This window comes from Vulpes vulpes, chromosome 7 (assembly GCF_048418805.1).
Source record: "Vulpes vulpes isolate BD-2025 chromosome 7, VulVul3, whole genome shotgun sequence".
NCBI classification, from domain to species: Eukaryota; Metazoa; Chordata; class Mammalia; order Carnivora; family Canidae; genus Vulpes; species Vulpes vulpes.
Window position 1 is genome coordinate 31600955 of NC_132786.1, and position 27672 is coordinate 31628626.

Below are 27672 nucleotides of genomic sequence, written 5' to 3' on the forward strand. Positions count from 1 at the left end.
CCCGGGGACCGCCTCGCGTCCCGCCGCCGCTCCGCGGCTGCCACGTCAGCGCAGCGTCCGTCGGTCCGTCCGCAGCCGAGCGGCAGGATGGGGAAGGTGGCGGCGGCCCTCGGCGCCGAGCTGGGCGTGCGGCTCGCCCTGTTCGCGGCCTTCCTGTAAGCGCCCCTCGCTCGGGCGGGCCCCGCCTGGGCCGGGGTCCCGGGGCGCCGCCGCAGCCCGGCCTCGGCCGCCCGCGGGGCCCAGGAAGCCCGCCGACGCGCCCTGCACGTGTTTCCCCTCCAGGGTAACGGAGCTCCTCCCTCCTTTCCAGAGGCGGATCCAGCCGGAGGAGATGTGGCTTTACCGGAACCCGTTTGTGGAAGCGGAGTATCTCCCCACCAAGCCCATGTTTGTGCGTGGAGAACGAGCCTTCCCGGACCCTTGATACCTAGTGCTGAGCTTGAGGCCAGGGAGCCGGAGCGGGCCTTCCGGCTCGAGAACGACCTCGGCGGGGTTCCGACCGCCCCCTTTGACGGTGTGCTCAACGCTTTAAGATCCAAACTTAGAGAGCAAGATGTCAATTTTGGCTCAAGAGACCTGTTTCGTGAGCTCTGCCCCGCAGGGTGGCCTGAGGTGCCCGGTCACTTAGAACATCCCGGCCGATGGCGCCGCCGTGCCCAGTGCGCCCAGTTAACGCGCGGCCGCCGCCGCCGCCGCCGCTCGCAGGCACGGGGAGTCGGGGCGTCCTTAGGTCTGCCGCGAGCCTCCTGCTGCGCTGTGGGAGCTGCTGTAACCGCGAACCACGCGGTTTTCCTGCGGGGGTTGGTTTGGCTTTTTTAACCTCTGCCCTTTTCTGGTTCAGGTCATTGCATTTCTCTCCCCGCTGTCTCTGATCCTCCTGGCCAGATGTCTCAAGAAGGCAGGCCCGACCGACAGCAGGCAGGCCTGCCTGGGTAAGGACGGCCCTCTCCGTCCCGTGTTCCTCTGGGGCCCGGCCACGGGGGTGCGACCTGCGCGCGGAGGCCGCCGAGTCGTGTTCCTCAGGTCATCCTCTCTTCCCTGTCCCCACGCTGTCCCCACGAGACAGAAGCCTACCCTGGGACCAGAGTTCACACAGGGGTGTCCACATGCACTGGATACTCTGGACCCAGAAGCCTGTTCAGCCCGGGCCGAAGTCTCAGTGCTCCACCGCGCGCGGGGCCTGCCCATCCCTGGCTCGAAAGTCCACAGCCGCTCTCTAAAGGCGGCGAGCGCAAGCCCTCCTAGGCGCAATCCACCCTCACCTCAGCACGTTTCTTTGCTTTCCAGCTGCCAGCCTCGCCCTGGCCCTGAGCGGGGTCTTTACCAACACAGTAAAACTGATCGTGGGCAGGTAAGTGACCAGTGCCCGCCTCGGCCCTCTGGCCTGTCTGCCAGCGGCTAGTGGCCTGCATCGCGCCTCTTCCTCCTCGCTCCCCTCCTGTAGTCTAACCTTGCCCCTCTCGCTTCACCTTTCCTCCCTCCCCTGTGGCTGGCCTGCGGGTGACGGGTGACGGGTGACGCCTGGCTCTGCGGCCCTGAGCAGCATTCCTCCCTGCTCCCTGACCAGCACAGCAGCACCCCAACACCCCGGGGCTGCAGCGTGACTTGCTCTCTGCCCTTGGAAGCACTCTGTACTGCACCGCCCCCCTCCGTTTCAGTGTGGACCCTGGAAGTGCCGCCCTTCTCACCGTGCCTATCCTAATCCAGTTTCATTATTTTGCCTGCGACGCTGTTTGACCAACCGTGAACAGGTTTACGGTGTCTGAGACAACCAGAAACTAATTTCCGGAGTTTTTAAGTGATCTGTGTGGAGACCATGTTGTTTTTTTTTTCAGGCCACGCCCAGACTTCTTCTACCGCTGCTTCCCTGATGGGCAAGCCCATTCTGACTTGACGTGCACCGGGGAGAAGGACGTGGTGAACGAGGGGCGCAAGAGCTTCCCCAGTGGACATTCCTCCTGTATGAACGCCACATGCACTCAGCATCTCTGCTTTTTGGGGATCACTGAATTTAACCTAGGACACTTATGAGAATGGGGACATCTCACTACTCTTATTCTTGTATCTAGAAACAATCCCCCCCTTCTTTAATAACCCCAAGATTTTACAAGCCTGCGCCTCAAATATTAGGGTAGATATTCAAGGACAGAGGAAGGAGTTTGCTTTCATGAGATTTGAACATTTTATGATTCTTGTATCATTTGCCTAGATCCTGTAATCTGGAATTAGTTAGAAAAATATGACTAAACTTTATTGAAGGTGCTTTGAAAAGCATTTTTGATTCTTCTCATTTGATACCATAATAGCCCAAAGAGGTGGGTACTATTAGTTTTATGATTCCCATTTATACATGAGGAAGCCAAGGCATCAAGAAGTTACCTGCCCAAAGTCCTATTGCTAGTATCCAAACACTATTCCCAGGGTAAATATTAACTTTGGGACACACAGTGAAGTCCATTTTTCCTTTTGTTTCCACCTCCCTCATTGATGATCTACACCAGAAGCATTACCAAAAGAGGATAAAACATGTTCATGGGGATCCTTGGGTGGCTCAGCGGTTTAGCGCTTGCCTTTGGCCCAGGGCACGATCCTGGAGTCCCGGGATCGAGTCCCACATCAGGCTCCCTGCATGGAGCCTGCTTCACCCTCTGCCTGTGTCTCTGCCTCTCTCTCTCTGTCTATCATGAATAAATAAAAATTTTTTAAAGAATCTTTAAAAAAAAAAAAAAAAACATGCCCCCAGCCACCTATCTGCGGATGAATGAGGGAGGTTCCTTTATAAGATAGATACTTATAGGTTTTCCCTCTTCTAGTTGCATTTGCTGGTCTGGCCTTCGCTTCCTTCTACCTGGCTGGCAAGTTACATTGCTTTACCCCACAAGGCCGTGGCAAGTCTTGGAGGCTCTGTGCTGTTCTGTTGCCTCTCCTCCTCGCATCTGTGATTGCGCTGTCCCGCACCTGTGACTATAAGCATCACTGGCAAGGTAAGCAAAGTATTCCTGCCATGGAAGTCTGCATGTGTCTCCTGCCATCTCATCCCTAGCGTTCGGCACAGAGAAGACGTGGACTTACCTGTTAAATGATTAAAAAAATGAGTATGGGATGGTCTGGGTTTCTGAACCAAGAGTATGTATAGCTGTGTGGAAGATGAGAAAGCACAGTTTCCTTTTAAATCCCTAAGGAGAAATGTCCCAATTTTTCCATTATCCTGAAGCAGTGTAAGTTCAGAATTAACTCTTTAAGGTTTTTTTCTCTCAGAAGTTTTTTACAACAAACCTCAGAGGTCAGTTTACTTACTGTCTTAAAATAAAAATCAAGTCCATAAAAAAATCAAGTTCACTTCATGAGGTATTTGTTAGAAACTAAAGTGAAATTCAAGAAATCATAAAATTATAGTTAAACCAAAGAAATTTTAAGTTGAATGGTATATAGTAAAACATTCGAATAACAGTATCTTTATGGAAAACCTATAATTCAGAAAAAGCTGACAGTATTGGCCCAGAAGTCCCTAGGAGCCCTGTTTTAAAGAATAAGCTAATTTTTTGCAAAGAGGGGCGGGCAACTCCTTAAGAGTTTATTGCTTCCTCTAGAACTCTTAAAATGTGAAAAAGGGGTTAATGGCATTAAATGAAACTTTATTATTCTGAGGTTTTTAAAAATTCAGCCTAGTGGGAGGTGGGTGGGGATGGGGTAACTTGGTGATGGGCATTAAGGGGGGCACGTGATGTGATGAGCACTGGGTGTTATATATGCAACTGATGAATAACTGAACTCTAAATCTGAAACTAATGATGTACTTTATGTTGGCTAATTGAATTTTTAAAGATTCAGTCTCGGTGCCTGGGTGGCTCTGTCAGTTTAGCATCTGCCTTTGGCTCAGCTCATGATCACAAGTACCTGGGATCGAACCTCGTGTAGGGCTCCCTGCTCGGCAGGGTATCCACTTCTCCCTCTTCCCCCTGCTCACGATCTCTCTCTCTCTCTCTCTCAAATAAATAAAATCGTTTAAAAAAAATTCAATTTTGTGTAAACTTGGAAAAAGGCTTATTATATTTATTTAACTAAAGATGTGTTTTAACTTGGTGTTTAGGAAGGAAAGAACCTGATGATAATCCTGTTAACTATATGATAAAATTGAGAAAGCCTAAAAAAACCACTGAAATTGAGGTTTTCTGCACCCAAACCAGTAGAGTAACCTGGACGCCCAGGTTCTCAATATAGATGTCCCCCATCATCCTGCACTGAACAGAGAGCTGTCTCTCACCAATGGAAGGTTGTGGCAAACCTGTACTGAGCAGGCTGGCACTGTATTTCCAATAGCATTAGCTCACCTTGTGTTTGTGCATCACATTTTGGTAACTCTTGCAATGTTTCAAACTTCTTCATTATATTTGTTACGGTGACTTGTGATTAGGACTTGCTGAAAGCTCAGGTGATAGCATTTTTTAGCAATAAAGTATATACTTTTTTTTTTTTTTTTAAGACATAGTGCTGTTGCACTTAACAGACACAAGATAGTGTTAGCATAACTTATATGCACTGGGAAACAAAAAAATTCATCTGACTTGCTTTATTGAGAATACTTGCTTTATTGCAGTGATCTAGAATCCTACCAAGTATCAGAATGCCAGTAGTGTGTGGTATTTTAACATGATTTAAGAGTCTAACATGATTAAGTGAAGACTTTATCTCCTCTCTTTTAGATGTACTAGTCGGATCCATGATTGGCCTGACATTTGCCTACATCTGCTACAGGCAGTATTATCCTCCTCTGACGGATGCAGAATGCCATAAACCATTTCAGGACACACTTGTACTTCCCACTATACAGAAGCCTGCTGATCCGCATCATTTTAGTATTTAGAAATTGGTACTACCTCAATTGAGATTACGTGAATCAGCCCCTCTTAACTGCCCAAGACAAGAATGTCTGACCTTTTTACTCTGAAGAGATACAAGCAAGGACATAAGCACTTCATCTGTCTCCATATATTAATGCAGTTTTGCTCACATGCATTTATCATGAGTCAAGGTTCAAGGTTCTTTTTCATGACTCTCTGCCTCACATTCTGATAAAAAGATCTTCTGTAGAGTCCATTGAATTGGTATCCTAATATCTACAGTGTTTTACACTTAAATGCCATTCTTGGAAGGGTCTTTGTTCACAAAGAAGCCTTTATATATCCTAGGACCTAGAGTTAAATTTCCATTTTCCATAGCTCAAAATCTTAAAACCCAGGACATGACCAACTCAGTTATTTTGGCTCTGTTTACTTTCTCTGGTGATAATTCCATGAAAACTTAAATAGGAAAATGTCCAGTTCTGGCTTTTTTTTTTTTTTTTTTTTTTTTACTTTACACATGTATCTTATATTGCTGTCCATTTTGAATACTGTGGGCATAAATTATTTATTGAATTACTAAATAATTTATTTTTTTATTTTTTTAAATTTCTTTAAATGGTAAAACAAACAAGGTGGAAATCACCAGTTGCTAGTATTGAAACCACACTCCTGACCTGTGTTCACGAGCTTCTTTCCCTCCATGCAGGACTGAAGATCTGCCCAAATGCATCAACTCTGAGAATTGGCATTACAGATGTCACTACCCAGAAGACAAATGAACTTTTCCTGTCCCTTCTTCCTAATGGGATATAAGGGACAATTACAGGACGTTATCAGAACCGATGCTATAGGACCTACAACTGCCCTTCTCTTTGTGATTATACTTTAAATATGACCTTGTCTTACATGCTTCTTTCTATATTTTCAGTGTATCTTTTTCCTTCAGAAAATGTGACAAAGAAAATGGTGAATGTGGGTGTTTTTGGTATGTAAAGTACCATGCGAGAGCTGGAACATTTCCAAAGTAAAACTGGATTTCCCATCTGACCATCTGACATAAGTGATAGAACAGCCAGGGCAGAGACTGATATCTGTAAATACTGAAGAACAGTCTCAGTATTGACTTTGTAACTGCCATGCCTTAAATTCTGAACTATATCTGCCTGTGATAATGAAAACACCAGTCAAGGGAAAAGAACTTAAATATTAGGTCTTTTGGCCCAAACTTGTATTTTTAAATTTGCTTTAATAATATAAGGGAGAAGAAAATGGTTATGGTATTAATTTTCATTATAATGGATCCAATCAGGTAAAAGGCAGCTGGGTCAATATGGTTTTATTTCAGTATTTCATAAACTTTTAAATATAATCATGTAAAAAACAAACATTTCAAAAAGTGCAAAATATTAGAAAGCTAATCAGTGCTATTAACCTTTCCATGCAGACAATCTCTTGTTGAGATAAGCAATACAAATTCCGTAGCAGGAAATATGTATAAAATGATACTCTATTGAGTTTAAAATTACGCTTGGTCAAGAGATTGCACATAATACAACTGAAGTAGTGCAAACAATATACAACTAAATAAAGAATTTAAATCAAGCTTATTATTCTGTGTAATATACAACCATGATGATACCACAGGTAGAGAGACAAGATAAAAGCTCTTTTACAGTTGCCTGCCCCTCACCAAAAAATATTTCTTAGTACCAACACAGTGGTTTATCTAGCTATCCACAGTTATGCTGTTGAGCTGTTCATCTTTGGTTACAGGGACTCATTCTTGCTTTTCCTTTGGTTTACTCTTAAATACTATTCTGCTAATATGAAGAATAAATGTAAATTGACAAGTTGACAAAAGCTTCCCCTTTAAAATATAATTGAACGCTACTTAATTCTCAGTAATCCTTACTTCAAATTCAGTTCATATGGTAAAGAAAAGTATTCCATATACCTGACACTTCTTAGTGGCTCAGCATTAGTCTATAAGCAGATGGACAAGTAAAGGCCAGCCACGGATCTTGCACCCAGCCTCACCTCTGTCATCTCCAAGGTGACGGTGATTAAAGGGATGGAGACCACTGCTGTTGAAGGGATGGCTTAAGTGAATGTTATATACCAATACACTAGACACCATGATATATTTACAAAAAAAACATTGTTTATAAAGAAACGCAGCTTACCTGCCTATACCACGCTATAAAACAGAGAGGCCCATGGAAGTTGGAGAGGAGGGTAAAGGACTATCACAAAGAAAACTGACAAACTCTGAGCAATGAGAAAGGAAATCTAGCCCTGTGGTGAGCAGATGCCCTCGGGGAAAAAAAAATTGGTCACAATTCAAGGTACACTTCACTTTGAATGTTCTGATGTACACTCTGCACAGGCTGTTCCTTGACTCCTACAGGCATAAGTTTTTCTTTCAGAATAAGAAACATTTCCCTTAGCCAAAGCCTCCTGCCCAGCCAACACTGCCTGTGCCATGAGGCTTTTAAATAAGCTCCTGGATCATGGGTACCTAAGCAAGCAATGGTGTTTATAAAGGGTTTTCAAAGAGGACACACAACACTGCCCTCACCCAAGTGGATACAATGGTAGACTTGCACAAATTCTAGTTCACCTTAAATGTACTACTGAGAGATTTTATTCATAACCAGAGAGCCTGTTAAGGCTGCGTGATTTCAGGTTTGCCAGCCTTTATAACTTTGCCCTCAAAAAGAGAAGTTACTATCAAATAACTAAGATTTCAGAGTCTCCCCATTTGAAATATGGTATAAAAGGACAGGTCTAGGATATATAACATCTTTGCTTTATAAAATGCACCTAATGGGAACTAAACTATCTGCTGCAGACTGAGAGCAGCTCAAACAGCTGTGAAAACAATAAACCGCATCAGTGATTCCTTGCAATCAAAGGTCAGTCAGCTATAGAGAGTAAACAATACTCTGTAAGCTACATTTTAGTCCTTCACACAGTACTTGTAGGAAAGAAATGCTGGCTCAAAAGAAGTTGCCTAGAAGTCTTTTCCTTTAACTACTTAGCCTTCAAATACAGAGAACACCAATGAGAGATGAGTGTACCCCAAAATGCCTTCTGAATCACCGGAGCCGTGCTCGCTTCAGCAGCACATATACTAAGATTTAATCTCCAGAGCCTGCTTCCAAACTAGAACATTATCTAAAGAGAAACAATAATTTCCTAGAAAAAAATTTCTACTCAAACCAAAATAAACTCAAAACAGACTTTATACTATCTCAAGTAATAAGCAATAAAGGGTGGCATCTATCATCCAAGAATTAGAGCTGCAAATAACCCCTGCTATGAAGAGTGGCAAATGCTTCTATGAAGCCAGTGGTCTTCCCTTTGTTCTTCCACTCACTTCCAAGATAACAAGTCCTCCAAAGATCCCAGTAGTAAGGAAGTGGCAGGCAACATGCAGGAAATGACGCAGCTGAGGAGAGGGAAACTGCAGCAACAAGCAGGTGGCTTTTCTGGGGGAGGATCCTGCAGTGTCCGTCCAGGGAAGAGTGGAACAGAGGTCATGAGGCAGTCACAACTGGAAGCAAACAGAACACTGGAGTCCAATGCATGAACTTTCTAGTTACACATCTAAAAGGCAGAGTAACTTTATCTCAGGATGGGCTGTTGCCATGGTAACTCTTAGATGATCAGAACTATTTCGATTCTGAGTTTAGATCCTAAAAAATAACAGGTGTTACGGGACCAAGTCACTTGCAAAAACACATGGACATTAACTTTCTCTAAGTGAGCTATTGCACTTTTTCCTCAGAAATTTTAACCAGAGTCCCTCTAAAAATGAATCATAACCTAGATCTTGGTGACAGGTAACAGAAAAGCACATTTATAAAGAGTTCAAGGCTCCCCTGTTCCTCATAACATGTTAATATGTAGGAACTATGCTACATACATGACATTTAAAAACTTACATTAAGCAGCCATACATGGTTCATTTTTATTGTAAAGGCTGATCAAGGAAGATGCCCTGGGTTTGGTAGATTTCTTTGAGGACCAACAATACTGTATCTTCAGACTCCCTGTAAAGAGAAAAACTTAAGTTGTAAAAAGAAGAAACTAACAGTTATACTGGATGTTTTACATATATTATCTCATGTAATCTACAAAACCACTGTACAAGTTCATTTTTTACAAAAGTTCATTTTATGGTGGAATATTACACAGCCATAAAGAATAATGAAATCTTGCCATTTGCAATAATATGGATGGACCTAGAGAATATTAAGTGATATAAGAGATAAATACCATAGGATTTCACTTATATGTGGAATCTAAAAACCAAATGAACAGGGACACCTGGGTAGCTGAATGGTTGACTGCCTTCAGCTCAGGGCATGATCCCAGGGTCCTGGGATTGAGTCCCACACCTGGCTCCCCACAGGGAGCCTGCTTCTCCCTTTGCCTATGTCTCTGCCTCTCTCTGTTTCTCTCATGAACAAATAAATAAAATTTTTAAAAATTAATTTTAAAAAATGAATAAAACCAGCCTCTCATATATACAGAGAACAAACATGGTTGCCAGAAGGGAGATAGGTGGGAGGATGGGTGAAATAGGTGAAGGGGATTAAGAGATACAAACTTCCAGTTATAAAGTAAGTCAGTCATGGAGATAAAAGTACAGCACAGGGAATATAGTCAATAATACTGTAATAAGGGCAGCCTGGGTGGCTCAGCAGATTAGCGCTGCCTTCGGCCCAGGTTGTGATCCTGGAGACCTGGGATTGAGTCCCACATCAGACTCCCTGCATGGAGTCTCCCTCTCCCTCTCCCTCTGCCTCTCCCTCCCTCTCTTGCTCTGTGTCTCTCATGAATAAATAAATTAAATCTTTAAAAAAAATACTGTAATAATGTATGATGGCTACACTTATCATGGTGAGCACTGAGTAATATGCAGAATTATCAATTCACAAAAAAAAGAATTATCAATTCACGATGCAGTGATTCACCCGAAACTAATATTGTATGTCAACTACAATTAAAAAAAAAAAGTCTAGCATTACATCTGGTAATACAAAAAGACTAGTAATAAATGACCAACCAAGAACTGTTACCTTTCCACAGAGTTCATTCTCAGAACACAGAAAGCCATCTAATTGGTCACCTTAATTTTTTTTAATGTTATTTATCTTTTTAAAAAGATAATACAATCTTAAGATTCAAAATTTAAGATACAAAAGGGTATAATAATGAAGTTTCCTTTCTACCTCTGTTTTTAAGAAAATCAATGTTAAGCATTGATTGTCAGAGGATGGGAACTAGTGGTTATCAACTTCTCGTGCATCTTCCAGATATTATTCTGTGTGTGCTTAGGCAATTACTTACATCCAGTTCATAAAGACACCTGATTATAAAAAAATAACATCATGAAGGACTGCCTTAAGGATGTATAGCTCAAATATTTCTCTAGTTTCATGGTTCAACATTTTTTGAATCATTTATCTACTTTGAATCATGTATCTACTTGAGAATCAAAAGATCACATATACATATATACCCAAAATTATAGATAAAATTTCATTGGATTCATATACTTTTTCTATCCCCCGGAAACCCTATACACAGGTTAAGAAATTCCTATGCCAGTGAGGGGGCATTAGCTAAACTAAATGTTAAAATGGTATGATCCTGGTGCATAAATGAATAGATCAAAAGAAAAGAAGTTCAGAAACAGTCCTAAATCTATATAGGAATTTAATAAAGTGAGACCAAAAAAAAAAAAACTGAGACAAACTAGCAGTGTTGTGACAAATGGATAGCCATCTGAAAAATGACCTGACTCAATCTATAACTATTATGAGAATAAATCCAAAATGAATCAAACATCCACATGTAAAAATGAAACCATAAAATATCAAAATAAACTACAGTAATGAATTCTTCAGAGGATAAGGAAGATCTAAGTATGACACATATTCCAGAAACCAGAAAGGAAAAATCATCAAATATGACCACATAAAAATCAATCTTCTCTACTTAGCAAAAACCAATGTTTGCAATGCCAAAGACAAACTGGGGAAAAGTAATTTGCAACTCATCACAGACTAATCAACTAAAACAACAAAGACAAATATTTCAATATGAAAGAGAATAGGGCAGCCCTGGTGGCTCAGTGGTTTAGCACTGCCTTTAGCCCAGGGCCTGATCCTGGAGACCCAGGATCAAGTCCCACATCAGGCTCCCTGCATGGAGCCTGCTTCTCCCTCTGCCTGTGTCTCTGCCTCTCTCTCTCTCTGTGTGTCTCTCATGAATAAATAAAATCTTTAGAAAAAAATAAATAAAAGAGAATAAAGAATATAAATAAATCATAGAAAAGGAAATAAAAATGGTCCTTAAATGTATGTCAAAATGCTCAATCTTATTCATAACAGGAGGAATGTAAATTTTTAAAAGGCAAAAGATCTGTTCTGAAGAGAAACAGGAGCATACGAGTAATAAAATTTAAAAACTACAGTGTAAAAAAAAATACAGTATGCTAAACATACTTTGAAAACTACAAAACACTGCTGAGGGAAATTAAAGACCAAAATACACTGAAAGATACTGTGTTTGTGGATCAGAAGACTCGGTATTATTCAGATGTCAATTCTCTCCAAATTGATCTGTAGATAAAACATTTGCAATCACAATGAAAATCTCATAAAAAGCTTTTTGGTTGACATTAACAAGCTCAATCTAAAACACGTGGAAACGCAAAGAACCTACAATAGCTAAAATAACTTCAAAGAAAAAAGTTGGATGACTCACAGTACTTGATTTCAAGACTTATTCTGAAGCTACAGTAATGAAGACAGTGTTTTACTGGCATAAAGACAAACAAATTGATCAATGGAACAAAACAGAGCCAAGACAATTCAGTAGTTTCTGTCTGAATACTTTTTTTTTTTTAGATTTTGTTTATTTATTTGACAGAACACAAGCAGGGGGAACAGTAGGTTCCCTGCTGAGCAAGGAGCCCAATGCAGTCTCTATCCCCCAGGATCATGACCTGAGCCAAAGGCAGATGCTTAACCAACTGAACCACCTAGGCGCCCCCTGAATAAACTTTTCAACAAATGTTGCTACAACCACTGGACAGCTACATGCAAACCAATTAACTTCAATCCTTACCTCACATCATATTTTTAAAAGTAGCCAAAATGGATCACAGACCTTAATACAAAAGGTAAAATAAAATGATACAACTTCTAGAACACAGGTAATTTTTTAATGGCTTTGGATTTGGCAAAGATATCTTAAATATGTTTAAAAGGCACAAATATCAATAGATTGGACATCAGAATAAAAAACTTTTGGACATCAAAATACTGGGCTGGAAAAATGAAAAAACAAAACAAAACACCCCATTCTGAGGAAAAAAGCACGTATCTGAAAAGGACTTGTAACTATGACATAGAACTCCTGCAACTTAATAATCTTTTTTAATGGGCAAGAGATGTGAATAGACAGTTCACCAAAGATATATGATGCCAAGGTACCTGGGTGGCTCAGTCAGTTAGTGTCCCACTCTTGGTTTTGGCTCAGGTCTCGAACTCAGGATCATGAGATTGAGCTCCACATTGTGCTCTGAGCTCAAAGAGTCTACTTGAGATTCTGTTTCTCTCCCTCAGCCCCTCCCCCTGCTTACATGCACTCTAAATAAGTTGAATAAATAAATAAAATCTTAAACATACAGGGGTGCCTGGGTGGCTCAAGTCAGTTAACTGACTGTCAGTTTTGGCTCAGATCAGCTCATGGTCCTAAGATTGAACCCAATGTCAGGCTCAGTAGGTAGTCTGCTTGAGACTGTCTTCCTCTCTGTCTGCCCCACCCCTGCTCTCTCTCTCTCAAATAAATGTCTTTTTTTTTTTTAAAGGGTTTATTTATTTATTCATGAGAGACACAGAGAGAGAGGGGCAGAGACACAGGTAGAGGGAGAAGCAGGCTCCATGCAGGTGCCCGATGCAGGACTCGATCCCAGGACTCCAGGACCATGCCTGGACCATGCCACCAGGCCGAAGGCAGGCACTAAACCCCTGAGCCATCCAGGGATCCCCTCAAATAAATAAGTCTTAAAACAAAAAGTAACAACAACAACAACAAAAAAGCCCTCTATAAATAAAATCTAAAAAAAAAGAAGGCTGAATAAATGGCAAACACATGAAAATATGCTCAACATCATTACTCATTAGGAAAAGGCAAATTAAAACCATAATAAGGTACTATTACAACTCTGAGAAAGACTAAGATTAAATAAATACATATATACATACTTACATAGAAATTAATTAATTAAAAAAAAAGACGAAGATACAAACCACAAACATACCAAGTGAATTTGAGGATATGGAGCAACTGAAATTCTCAAACACTGCTGATGGGAACAGAAAATGCTAGCAGGAAAATAGCTTGGAGGTTTCTTTTAAAAATACTTTTACCATACTAAGCCTAGCCATTATTCCACTCGTAGGTATTTACCCATAAGAAACTAAGAATACTGGGCAGGCCCAGTGGTTTAGCATCACCTTCAGCCCAGGGTGTGATCCTGGAGACTTGGGATCGAGTCCCATGTCAGGCTCCCTGCCTGGATCCTGCTTCTTCCTCTGCCCCCCCCCCCCCTCTTTCTCTCTCATGAATAAATAAAATCTTAAAAAAAAAAAAAAAAACTAAGAATATGTCCATACAAGGTCTCATACACAAATGTTCACAGCAGTTTTATTTGTAATAGCCAAAAACTGGAAACAACTCCAATGTCCATCAGCAGGGAAATGGATAAACAATTGTGGTAAACTCATACAACAGAATATTACTTGGCAATAAAAAGCAGAGAAACCACTGAAACACAAAACACAGAGGATGGAGGAAGTCATACAAACGAGAGTATATATGATTCCATTGATATAAAAGTAAACTCGGGCTGCCCCAGAGTTGGTTTCTTATCTACTTTTGCCCTTGCAACAAACCAAGGGAGCAAACTTGGACTTTCAAAAAATAAAAGTATCATCTGTTACTATAACACCTACCATGTGGTTCAATTCAATCATTTACCTTTGGTGGTGAGTTACATGGCCAGGAGTAATGCCAGTACAGGACTAATTATCAGCCTAGAAAAGGAACTTGCTCCATTATTTCAAAAATTGAGCCAAATTATGGAAGTTTCTTAATCTGGAAGTGGTTTTAATGTACACCTTATTTTCATTTTAACAGACACATTATCAATCCAGCAATATTTAGACCACGTAAATACCTGTATCCACATATTCCAGAAAGGGCCCCTTTTCCCATGTTACACCAAAGAAAGAGCCTATAAAAATACTTTATGGACAGGCTGTTATCTTTTCTTGTGTAGGGTCTTTTCTTATTTAGTGAGATCTGGGGATACCACAGAAATGGTTCAATACATCACAGCTTCTGTGGAGTTAGTCCAGTCACCAAATATGCATGAGATTCCACTGGTGGGACAGAATCAAAATGGTACTTTGATCCACTTGAGCCATTAAGTGCTCCCTATTATATAACATGCCCAGCCCTGCAGAATGAAGCAGACCCTTTTTTTATTGTGAAGAATGATGAGAACAAACTGATGGTTACCAAAGGGGAGGTGGGTAGAAGGATGGGTTCAATTGGTGATAGGGATTATGGAGGGTACTTGTGATCAGCACCAGGTGTTGTGTGGATGTGCTGAATCACCATATTGTACATCAGAAACTAATATTACGCTGTATGTTAACTAACTGGAAGTTAAATAAAAACTTAAAAAGTAATAAAAAAAAACATAATTTAAAAAGAAAGAAATGACTTTTTCAGATTTCTGTCAAGCCATATCAACAGAGATCATTCTTAAAAGGATTATTTTGGCTTCTTACAGGATTGTTTTTATTGTACTTTGATTATGTCATGGCCCCTACTGTATTTATTATATAGATATGAGACTGATCACATCAAAGAATAATCCCTTTATCAGGATTCAATAAAAATTCCTCTCAAGACCTAAAAGCATACATTTTTTAATCTGTATCCCCTACTCATCTTATTTTCCTAGTTCTATTTTCCTTTAGTTTCAATTTCTTTGGTGATTAAGTTCTTTTCTGTTAAAATATATGAATTTCAATGAACATTATTAATCCATTCTACAATCCATCAGATAATTATATTTAATAATGATTAATTCTTTTGAATAAATTCTGGGGATCTAATGTACAGTACTATAGTTAATAATACTTTATCACATACTTAGAAGTTGTTAAGAGAGTAAATCTTAAATGTGCTCATCACATACACACACACACGAGGTAATTATGTGAGGTGAAGGTGGTGTTAACTAGTTCTGTGTTGATCATTTCACTATATATGTATCAAATCATGTTGTACATCTTATACAATTTGTCATTTATATCTCAATAAATCTGGAAAAATATTTAAACATTAAAACAAAACAAAAAGAATAAGTTTGATCTAGCTACTAAAATACTTTCAAATGAGTTTAAAATACTTTTAGCAGTAGTAATGTATTTGTTCCAGTTTATTCTTATGTACCCATCCTGTCCCCCACCAATGACCAAAGAACACCATTTTTAAAACTAAGCTGACATCATCAGTCCATGCTCTACCCAAATGCAAAATTTAAAAATGTGTTTAAATCAGATTTCTTTAAATGACATGTTGTGTTATTTTGTAACTATCTAAATGAGAAATCACTCTAATCCCAAATGTACACCAGCCTATCATCCTCCCTTTTCTAAATCTATCAAGTATCTGTGAAACAATTAGACCAAAAAACAAAACAAAACAATCAAAAACAAAAAACCCACCACAGAAACAAAAACAAACACCACTCACCAGTAGCATAGATGGCTTTGTAAAGCAAATAAATATTCATTAAAACTTTCAATGGGCTTCTCTTGTAGCACATAGTCAATGCGCTGGCCTCCATTTAGCATTCCCACATTGATGGGTGGGACTTCTTCTTTAACTGCCACAGAGGTCTCTTCTGTGTTAACATCTGGGCGTAGAAGAACCATAGTAACAATCTAAAAACTTCTAGCCCTCCAAGATTGTCCTTACTTCTTCTCAGACTGCCAAGTTTACAGTAGGCTGAGCTACTTTCTGTTCAGAAACCTTTCTGCACTTTCCTCCTCTTGAGTTCCTTAAAGCTTCTCCTCAAGTCACACTGATTTTGTTCAATTCATTTTTTTTCTTTCCTGGATCTCTAATAACCAATTCATTTGCCCCTGGTTTATAAACTAAATGTAAGTAGGGATAGAGATCTTTAGGTAGTCAAAAATTAAAGCAAAAATAACGCAACTTTAACTGTGAAATTAAGAGGAGAGTATACTAGTTTGTGTCCAGCCAGGAAAATAAAACTGACCAATAATTACGCAGACATTCCCCTATAAAAGAAAGGTGGTTCACAGAGAAGGCTCCTAACACAACCCCCACAATTCCCAAGTGAGAGATGTCTTTTAAAACCTCTTTACCAGATGTTCTGCTTCTCTTGACATCTTTCCTCACAAATAATGTTTTTCCATAATTTGTAGCTATTAGATAATAGAAAAGACTAGCAGAGCTGAAGGTGTGTAGGACTCATAGTACTGACTGGTCCTATGCAGAGTTAAGAATGACACACCATGGAGTTACTCTTATCTGACCCGATCAGGAAATTCACAGTGCGCAGGGTTACTAACCACTCAGCTTCTCTGAACTTGATTCACATTCTGCTTCAGTTTCTTCTGTAGTTTCTGAAGCTTGTAAGGCAGGGTATGGAGCTCTAGTGAAAGACTTCCATGCCATCCGCAATGAACCTAGCAAGTTGTTCTTAAGGTCCATACTCATCCTGGTCAAGCCCTCTCTCAATTCTGAAACATATACGAAAGAAGAACATCAGAGACACCTGGGCAGCTCAGTGGTTGAACGTCTGCCTTCGGCTGAGGGTGTAATCCTGGGGTCCTGAGATTGAATCCCATATCGGGCTCCCTGCAGGGAGCCTACTTCTTCCTCTCCCTGTGTCTCTGCCTCTCTGTCTCTCATGAATAAATAAATAAAATCTTAAAAAAAAAAAAAGGATCACATGGTTTATAAACAGTTTAGGGTCCAAACAATTAAACAAAGTGAATGAGGTCCAGTCCGTTTGCACTGACCAGATGGTCTAGAATTACAAGTTCTGTACTCACACTTACCTAAGTGCATCCGCTTCCTGCCTTTATGATGTGGGATCAACATTGGCTCAAATTCCACTCCTGGGACCACCATCGGTTCAATCCTATAGGCCACAGGATCAAACTACATAGGAAAAATAATAGCTACAGATACCTTTGCTGAAGAAAGACAGTCTTAGGAACTGTGTATTAGGCCAAGAATAATTATAAGCTCATTAAAACAAACAAAAAAAAGGGTTGTGTTGCCCCATCACTTTCTGATTCACAATACTATAAGTTGTCTCATTACCTCAAATAGCACAGAAAAAAGCGTATCATCAAAACAAAATTTTATGTTCTTTACTAATAAGTCTTAATACTCAGGTGAGAACACAGGAGCTATCCAGTACTTACAGGGTGATAGATATTGAAGAAGCCTTTGCACGTCGGAAATTTATAGTTGGGATCAATTCTTTTTAGTCCTCGGACAGTAAGGAACATTCCAATAGGAGATCCGAAGGCAAAGAATATTTCTGGTTTGTAGATGAGCCGGGGATATTTTACAGACACCTGGAAAGAGGATATAAAAGTATCTCTCATTGATAACAAATGTAATATCTATTCCTACCATACCAGTGGCAGGCAATAAAATGACTAAAGAGAATTAATTAGTATTGTTACCTGCCCAATGCCAACATGTAGATAGTCACCATTCCCAGTAGCATCAGTTTTACTGCAGACACCTGATTCTTTGGGGATGTTAGATACAGTCACGCCTGAAGCTGGCTGCAGGGTTGGTCTATTAATATCCTAAAGAATAAAATAATTTTGTGGAGCTGCTATGTTGTAAAAATATCCAAAGAATTATATAGTTTTTACTAGTTTGAAAGTATACTTGGAAAAGTTGTGAATAATTATAGGAAGAGTCTTCAGCAAACAAGATAAAGCTGATGAAAACAAAAGTTGTCTTAAGTGATAAACTGACATCCCTACATGCTCTAAAATGATGAAAGCTATAATAGCTATTTGGGCAGCACTTGAAACTTCAGGCAACTATTATGAGAGAAACAATAGCAGAGTATGATGAAGAGCAATGCCACAGGCCACTAAGAGTTCAATGAAGCGCAATGCCCTTTTAAGAAGTAGAATGTCTATCTGGGTATGGAAAATGATGCAGGTACCAGGCCAAAAACTGAGCCTTAAATTAGAACTAAGCAACCTGTTACAAAGTTGAAAAATAACTACTAAGATATGGAAAGGAATTCAGGGGCTGAAAAAACTGAATGTAGAAGTATTATTACAACATAGCCAAACCTCCAGTTTATTATTCTAAAGTAAAAGAAGCCAGTCACAAAAAGTCATATATTGTATGATTCCATTTATATGAAATGTCCAGAACAAAATCCATAACGACAGAAAGTAGACCAATGGCTCATAGGAGGAAGGAATGAGGATTGACTGCTAATGTGTATGGGGTTTCTTTTTAGGGTGATGTAAATGTTCTCAAATTAGACAGTGGTAATTGTGACACAACTCTGAATATACTAACAATGACTGAATTGTATACTTTAAACCAGTGAATTTTATGGTTTGTGATGTGAATTACATTTCAATAAAGCAGTTATGAAACAAAAACAAGAAAAAAAAGGAAAATAATGCAATGGTGGGAAGACTCCAGGGGAGACAAGACTTCTGAAGCTAGTAACATTTTTAAGGATATCAATTAAGAAGAAAACGTGTTTAATTTCTAAACAGTACCAAAGATCAGTTAACGAAATTGGTCAGTTGACTAAACACCTCACAAAGCAAAAGGATACAAGGATGACAAAAATCATTTAATCCTACAAGCTATTTTAAGCACATACCATTAAACTTTTTCTGGTCCTAAAGTAGTTTAATATCTTCTTTCTTGGTCCTAGGGGAATTCCCATTTCCTGAAGATCTTTGTCAGTACATAAAGCCTAGGCATAGAAAATCAAATATCCTTCTTATTTCTAGACAAAATAAAATGAATTAAATGTCTTATTCTCTGAGAGGAATAAGACCGTGCACTATTGTTCTTTGCTTTATATTAACAGGGCTCTCTAGTAGTATAACATCAGTAATAATTTCGAGGAGGAATAATACTTTATTCACAAAAGCCTGAAAAAAAAAAAGCCTGAAGAATTATCAGTACTATACAGTATCAATGGTATAGTAATACAAATGACATATTATTTTACACACACACACACACACACACACACACACACACACACACATATCAACCTACAGAAGTGGTTATCTACCTGCATAACACAAAAACACTCCTTGATTTCCATGCTGACTTAGATGTCACATTCCTGAGAAAGATTATATCCCTACTCATGGACACAAGCAGTAAGAACATACAACACGGAGCATGAAACAGACTAACAATCAAGATCTCAGCTTAAGTTCTACTCACCTGATTAGGTTAAGGCTTCCTTCTCCCTCCCAGACTACGTTAGTCCTATTATACATTTTTTTTTAAGATTTTATTTATTTATTCATGATAGACATAGAGAGAGAGAGAGAGAGAGAGAGAGAGAGAGGCAGAGACACAGGCAGAGGGAGAAGCAGGCTCCATGACAGGAGCCCGACACGGGACTTGATCCTGGGACACCAGGACCACGCCCTGGACCAAAGGCAGGCGCCAAACTGCTGAGCCACCCAGGGATCCCCCCTATTATACATTCTTAATACTACTGTGTACTTTTCCTACTTAGAACTTATCACAATTGTAATTAATTATTTAATGTGTCTTCCCTACTAAACCATAAGCATCAGGATGTTTATGTTTACATGTTTATGGCTTACATAATATCTGTCTTACTGACCACTCTATCTCTAGTACTTGGTATAGTACACCTGATCATATTAAACATTCACTAAATACCTGTTGAATGAATGAATGTATTGCAAGCCTGACAAAAAGCAAAAAAATAAAAGGGGGGGTAAAAAAAAAAGCAAATAAATAAGCAAATATCAACAGTAGAGCTCTTGGAAATGTAACAGAAAATAAGAGGTGGGATAATTAGTGGCCATTTATTCTCACTCTGTTTCCTGAGCTATGTTGTTTTGCAGTCTTTGTTCTATCACTGTGTTTGTCAATATGCCTCCTCTGAACTTTGCTCTCCCACAAAGCAAAAATCACTTTATAAGATAAAACACACATAAATAATGCTACAGGACATTACTAATGATAACAGAGTATTTACGACTAAAGGGCAGCTCTTAGTCAGCAGTAAGATGAAGATAAGCATAAAAATGCTAAAAACGGCATGACATAGTTTTAAAAGATTGTTTTTACCAGAGCTTCCTTATCTACTTTCTCCTTCTCAAAGACACTGAAGAATTCCGAGAGTTGCAGTTTCTTCAAATCTTCCTCTAGTGTCAGTGTGTCTCCCTGATCCATGACAATATTTGGTGCATCCTAAAAAATTAAATTGTAAAGCTCATATTCTCTAAATTCATTTAGATTGTCTTTTATTATTACTATTGGCAACAAAAAAATATACTATAGGAGAGTTCTACATAAAGATATACTTAATTTTAAGTAAACTGTAATTTGAACAAAATATAAATTAAGTTAATCTCTTGTTTGCAATTTTAGTTGAAACAACATTTTTAAATAAATGAATGCATGAATGATTATCCAAGTATTCTTCACCTTCACTAACAAAACATTTATTGAGCTCTTATTAAAGAAAAAGTGTTTAAGACATAAAACAACCCAAGATAAAGTCCTTGTCCTGGAAGAACTCACAGTCCAACAATAGAAACAACACTTCTCTAAAAAGGGAAAATATACAAGATAGTATATGCTAAGTACTAATTCAAACCTTTAAAGTGTTCACAGGACTTTTAGAAAAGATTTTAAACATCAAGTCCTCCCACTGCTTTCAAATGACTTTCTATAAATTATACCACTTTGCATCCAATTCATTCTTCATTTCCTCATCATATGAAAACTCCATTTCAGCTCAATGATTCTATAATTCTAACAACAGATAAGAAGTGCATAATTATAATGGAAAATAAAATACCAACAGTTATTTTAGAATGTGGCAAATATTTGTGGAAGCATATCATATTACTATCTTGCTTCTATCAGCCAAGAATGACAGAGATAATTATAAGTCTGTTAAAATTAAGATAATCATAAAATTAATATTATGGTATGAGATTAAACTAAGCAAATGACAAAATATAGGTCTAGGATCTAAAGATCTGTACAAAGAAATAGTACCAAAAGAAGCTATCTGTACATCTAACTTACCTTTTCATTATCCATATCCCCCAAAGAATCTTTCTGATTTGTTAGGATATCAAACAATATAAGCGAACCTAAAATAGAAGAAAGAAGGGATAATTTCTAAGCACTGGCACTACACAGTTTTATACAAAAAGTATTAAGCCAATTACCTATGTAGTAAAATCTATAAAGCAGGAAGTTTTTCTTTCCAATCCACCACCACCACCCTTCTAACTCCTTCCAAATGCTTCATCACAGACCAGTTCTAGACCTCTGAATCGGATACTGATAAAAGACACTGTATTTAAAAAACAGGTGTCCTTAATATGTGATAGTCTTCTCTGGTCACAGAGAATTCATATGTTACCTAAACTATGACCAGCAATGGATACACCCCCTTTGAAATCAGGGTTCCTCTGCAGAAAAAGTGTATATATTCGGTTCATTTCCGAAGCAACTGTGTCCACAATAGTCTGACAATAGGTGGGGCTATTGTAGAAGAAGACATCTAGAATTGTGTCATTGGTGAAATGCCTTAGGCGGTTAATGCTGGGCAGAGTTATTCGCTGCAGATCTCTGAAAAAAAAAAAGAAAAAAACATATTTTAAGCAGAAAATCTAATACATTCCATAACCTCCTCTAAGTTATTACTCAGCTTAGCCTTCAAGCTTAGACTTATTTAAATTCACAAGAGACAGCAATCAATTTATAGGAAATAACAAAGGACTCAGAGACATATTTAAGCCAAAAAGATGTGATCAGCAAAAGCCAATGAGAATCTCTACAAGACAAATAATCCAGTTTCTTCAATACATAAATTCCAAGGAAATAGAGATGGAAAGGTGATCAAGAGATTAAAGAGAGATTTAAAGACGTATCAATGAACTCCAATTTATGAACCTTACTTGGATCCCAGTTTAAAATGTGTGTGCATATATGATCACAACTGTATTAGACAATTGGAAATTTGAACACTGTATATTTGCCAATATTAAGAATTTTTTTAGAGGCACCTGGATAACTCCCTGCTCTGTGGGGAGTCTGCTTATCTCCCTCTCCCTCTGCTCCCCGCCACTCATGTGCACACTCGCATTCTCTCTAAATAAATACATAAATCATTTTTTAAAAAAGAATTTTTTTTAGGTATGACAAGGGTGCTATAGTTAATTTTTTAAGACTTTATTCATTTATTCATAAGAGACAGAGAGAGAGGCAGAGGGAGAAGCAGGCTCCCTTCAGGGAGCCTGATGCAGAACTTGATCCCAGGATCACACCCTGAGCCAAAGGCAGACAAACGCTCAACCCACTGAGCCACTCAGGCACCCCTAGTTAATATATTTTTAGAAGTCCTTTCAGATATAAAAACATTAATAGATAAAATCATATAATACTTTAAGATTTGGTTCAAAAATAATATGGTAGAGGGATGGGCAGTAGACAGGGGTTGGAAGATAATGGATAGAACAGAACTGGCCATGTTGTTGAGGCTACCTGGGGCTGGGTAATCATAATCTGTACATGAAGATTCATTATACAAGCTACTTGTGTGTACAAAATTCTCTATAATAAAGGTTTTTTTTAAAGACAGAAAATACAAGATTTTTCTAGAATTCTCAGCATTTTTTAACCACAAATCAAATGATAAATGGATCCCTTTCTCAATACAGAATTTCTAAAACCCTTGAAAGAAGAGGAAACCCAAATGCCAAAGCCAAGAGAACTCATATCTTGCAAAGGAAACCATGCTGACATTATCCAAATCAACTTCCAGTTAAAGCTTTCTCAAAATACTGAGAAGGATTCCTCAAAGATTCAACAGCTTCTGTAGTTTAGAGAGGGCAATTTGCCCTTAGGAATCTCTTAGTATCATCTCAAATATGACAAATGTAAACTCCATACCTAGTAAAAGCAACACCACAATATCTGGCACGTGGAATATGCTCAAATCATATAGTACTAAGAACTGAGAGACACAGAATCAGAAAAGCCATTTTTCCAAGACTAACACCAAAATACCAACTACTTTATCTTCTACAGAAAAATCTGCCATTCTATCCTAAAACTATATTATGAGTACACTTGTTTCTGGAAAGAAAGAAGTATTTTGCCCTTAATATAAGGCAACCTTCTCTGACATTACTATAAAATCTACAAACAAAACTACTGAGGTTTTTGACTTAAAACAGCCATCACTTAAAAATTATATGAATTATTCAAGTTTAAATGCTAATAACTTAATGTTTGGGGGATTTCTTTTTCCAAATGTGGACAAATATTACCTAAATATGACCACAAAAGGAACAACAAAACACTTTGTACATCTTGAGGTAAGCTGGCTTGACATCTGAAAATGGAAATGCTTATACACCATGGGAAGAAAGCAACATTTGGTTTTAATGCTAAAGAAATAATATACCTGTAATAGTAAATAGTAACGAGCTAGTAAGACACACTGCAAGAAGATACACACAGCACATTACTCTTAACCAGTTTAGTTAAACCAAGGAACTGGTCAGCATTTAATAATGTATCTCTAAAAAAAGACATAGAAATACAAAAAACTTCTTGTTGAACAAATTTTTTTTTAAAGATTTTATTATTTATTCATGAAAGACAGAGAGAGAGAGAGAGAGAAAGAGAGACAGGCAGAGACACAGGCAGAGGAAGAAGCAGGCTCCATGCAGAAGCCCGACGTGGGATTCGATCCCAGGACTCCAGGATCACACCCTGGGCCGAAGGCAGGGGCTAAACCACTGAGCCACCTAGGCATCCCCAACAAATTTTTATAAAATCAGCTATTGCTGATTATAACCTCATCCATATCACTGATCAGAAAATGTATTACAATCTTAGTTAACAGCTCAAAGATATAAGGTATTACTCACACATCCACACCAGTAGAATGCAAAGGACTGTGCCAGTTGACTGGAAGAAATTCTACCCTCCCAATCTGCTGATTTTCTTGGGCTTTCTTAAAATGTGTTTGTAGCAGGTTCAAGGAAACACTGCGAAAATCATTAACTGGAAAAGAAATTGACTTATGCATCACCAGGGAAGCAATGAATTCACAGAATTAGGATGCAACAGATCATGTAATTATACTCTTATCTCCATTTGCCTAGAACACATATTTACTTGAGTCAAAGACAGCAAAGTGGTATTCAGGAAATATTATCAGTGCACATAGGAAAAGCTGTTCCTTTAAGACAAAACTTTATTTTACTATACAAAACATTTTACCCAAAGAAAAGCTAACTTTAAAACTTCTGTGTCATGGGGGCAGCCAGGGTGGCTCAGTGGTTTAGTGCCGCCTTCAGCCCAGGGTGTGATCCTGGAGTCCCGGGGTCGAGTTCCATGTCGGGCTCCCTTTAACAAACTGTCACTCTATTTATTTCATTGTAAACTATTTATCAATAAAGGCTTTTTTTCCCCTCACAAAAACAAAACAAAACAAAACAAAACAAAAATAAAACTTCTGTGTCATGGGAACTATTTCAATGTTTTTTAAAAAGGGGTGGGGGGGAATCACGTGACTGTGTCAACTGGCCTTGAAGTTAGATTCTTATTCTAACTTTCTGGTTCTTATAAAAAACCCTTATCCAATATTTTACATTAAAAAAAAAAAAAAAACACTGCTTCTTGTAATTCATTCTATATCAATCTTAACCTTCCAGAAGGTTAATGTTTAGAAGCATTAGCCAGTAGAAGAAGATTCCCAAGTTGGAACAGACTCTAAATATGTACTATTAAGTTTTAGAGGACACTACCTTTCAAAATCAAGTTATACTAATAGCCTAAATACTCCAAATAGAATATCAAGAGCTTTATCACACTACGAATTATAAAAATGACTGAAGGTTCTATTATTCATTTAAACTATATCATCTTTTTGGTTCACTTTAAGTTTGGAATGGTTAGAAAGACAGCCATCACATTCATAATACAATTTTCTACGGATTAAGGACTTGTTCACTCAAGAATTATTAGTTAAGAGCATAAACTATTAGCCTAAGGAATTTACTAGTACTTTAGATCTAGGTTAAGAAGCTTTAACACCTTGCCACCTGTCTTTAGCTCTCCAAATCTTATTATGCAGATAAGACAAAAGACTAAAAACAACACTTTATCTCAGCTCAGAGGAGCTCTAATATCACCCTTAAATGATTTAATCTTACATGCTTTGCAAACATACCACACTGTACAATGCTTCGAAAGCGGAGATCACAAGCTGGTCCAATCCCATGGACTACAAAAACCAAGTGATCTATTTGCAAAGGCTCTCCTATAAATGAAATTTAAAAGAATAATTATTTCATATAACTAGTCTTATATTCTAAAGTCAATCATTCACAATGAATAGGTTATAAAGATGGCAAATTAAAATATAAGATCATTTTTTAAAGTATGTATGTATGTATGTATTTATTTATTTATTTATTGGAAGGAAGGAAGGAAGGTAGGTAGGTAGGTAAGTAGGTAGGAAGTTAGTTGAGGAGCAGAGGGAGAGGGACAAGCAGACTGCACTCAGCAGATGTTGGGTCCCTCAGCCCCAAGATAAGGACCTAAACAGAAATCAAGACTCGGTATCTTAACTGACTGAGCCACTCAGGTGCCCCAAAATAGATTACTTAAAGAACACAAAATAGTTCCATATTTTACTGTAAATATAATGATTTTATTGTGTTTATTTACTTTGACATAAATCTGTAAAAAGAAATTTTCAGGTTTTAAACTTATTTTGAAATAACTGAGATCTTACAGAAAACATGAAAGCATAGTATAGACACTCCCATGTACTTTTTACAGATTCAAAACTTTAACATTTACATTTGCTTTATTATTCTCTACATGTATGTGTTTACACACACATTTATTTTTCTGAACCATTTGGAAGCAGGTTGCATATATCATCAGATTGCACACATCATACATCTTTAACTCTTTGAATTCTTTAATATGTATTCACTAAGAATATTTTCCTAAATAATCACAGTACAGTTATCGAATTCAGGCAACATAATATTGGTAGGATACTTTTATTTAATATTCCATTTCTATCAATTATACCAATAATGTCTGGTGTGTATATAAAACCTAAATTTTTAGACTCATTTTTTATTTTATTTTATTTTTTTTATTTAAGTAATCTCTACACCCAACGTGGGGCTCGAACTCACAATCCTGAGATCAACAGTCACATACTCCTCTGAATGAGCCAGCCAGGTACCCCTAAATGTATCTTTTTAAATTACAGTAAGTCTAAGACTTGTAAGTATAGTAAGTCTAAGACAAGCCATCTCAGGGATAAAAGGAATTTTATAACCCAGCTAAGTATATTATAAAACCAACCATAAATGGCTTTAGCTGGATAGCAATGGATAACCATCCAGGTTCTACTGAAAAAGTTTTCCTTAGTTCAAAATCTTCAAGGACAGGAGTTACCAAAAATAAATTTTTAACCAAACAGGTGAAATCATACTTCTTAAAATTAGGACTAAATCAGTTCATTTGTACCAAGTGACCTCTTGATTAGTATTGCCAAATTTTACCTATCCCACAATATATACTTAGTAACTTTAAAATAGATTTTTAGGGACACCTGGATGGCTCACTGGTTAAGCTCTGCTTTCATACTCGGGGTATAATCCTGGGGTTCAGGGACTGAGTCCCACATTGGGCTCCTTGAGGGGAGCCTGCTTCTCCTTCTGCCTATATCTCTGCCTCTCTCTCTCTGTCTCTCATGAATAAATAAAATCTTTTAAAAAATAATAAAATAGATTTTTATATCTATTAAGATTTTTAGTGGGTCGTATGGGTGGCACAGTCAGTTAAGCATCCAACTCAGTTCTGGCTCAGGTTGTAAACTCAGGTTGTGAGAAGAAGCCCTGCCTCCTGCTCTGCACTCAGCTCAGAGTCTGCTTGTGATTCTCTCTCCCTCTCCCTCTGCCCCTCCCGCTTGTGTGCGCACGCGCACTCTCTCTCTAAAATAAATAAATAAATCTTAAAAAAAAGATATTCAGTAAAGTGATGCTAATCTTAACTCAAAATAAGCACATATGACTAAATCATTTTTAAGTCTTGAGATAATCCAAATCCATAGAAAAAGGTCACAATTTAAGTCATAAATAAGCCCATCATGAAAAATAAATGATTAACATTACCACAATGAATGTCAACAGAGATGTTCTCAACTCCTCTCTTCACTGTTCTTGGTCGACCCTGTTCAGTGGGTGTTGAACCCCATTCATCAGACCCTGCAACTGGCTGGTAATGCACCATAAGCTTAAATAGAAAAGGTCAAAAGATCTCAGAGAGAAAAGATCTACATTATAGACGTCTCTATTTATACATTCTGAGAGATAGGAACATGTCTTTCAAAACAGAATCTCAGCTGGAGTTTTGATAT

At 38.3% G+C, this 27672-nt stretch overlaps 2 protein-coding genes across 9 annotated transcripts in view; one reads left to right on the forward strand and one right to left on the reverse strand.

Annotated features, from left to right (window-relative positions):
- Positions 1–6446, forward strand: PLPP5 (phospholipid phosphatase 5). 2 transcript variants are annotated; one of them, XM_072763518.1, is made up of 8 exons: positions 1–155; positions 283–391; positions 842–932; positions 1288–1351; positions 1836–1960; positions 2814–2984; positions 4704–4870; positions 5551–6446. In XM_072763518.1, exons 1-7 carry the CDS (start codon positions 88–90, stop codon positions 4862–4864), a joined length of 789 nt encoding a protein of 262 aa, XP_072619619.1. In that variant the 5' UTR covers positions 1–87; the 3' UTR covers positions 4865–4870; positions 5551–6446. The 2 variants fall into 2 exon arrangements, with proteins under 2 accessions (XP_072619619.1, XP_072619620.1); XM_072763519.1 differs by having other exon boundaries at positions 6–155; positions 311–391.
- DDHD2 (DDHD domain containing 2) overlaps positions 6166–27672 on the reverse strand; it is a 26034-nt gene continuing 4527 nt past the window's right edge. For 2 of the 7 annotated variants that reach the window (XM_025993606.2, XM_025993608.2), the window contains exons 5-18: positions 27428–27548; positions 25459–25548; positions 24152–24287; positions 21634–21842; positions 21291–21358; positions 20322–20444; positions 18856–18951; positions 17672–17800; positions 17405–17560; positions 17033–17135; positions 16541–16711; positions 15696–15858; positions 8792–8899; positions 6166–8400 (exon numbers count right to left, since the gene is read on the reverse strand). In XM_025993606.2, the coding sequence (XP_025849391.1) occupies positions 8818–8899; positions 15696–15858; positions 16541–16711; positions 17033–17135; positions 17405–17560; positions 17672–17800; positions 18856–18951; positions 20322–20444; positions 21291–21358; positions 21634–21842; positions 24152–24287; positions 25459–25548; positions 27428–27548 (1647 nt within the window). In that variant the 3' untranslated portion in view covers positions 6166–8400; positions 8792–8817. Of the gene's footprint in view, positions 8454–8791; positions 8900–15695; positions 15859–16540; positions 16712–17032; positions 17136–17404; positions 17561–17671; positions 17801–18855; positions 18952–20321; positions 20445–21290; positions 21359–21633; positions 21843–24151; positions 24288–25458; positions 25549–27427; positions 27549–27672 lie in introns of all 7 variants that reach the window. The other 5 variants (XM_025993609.2, XM_072763514.1, XM_072763515.1 and 2 more) reach the window with 3 other exon arrangements.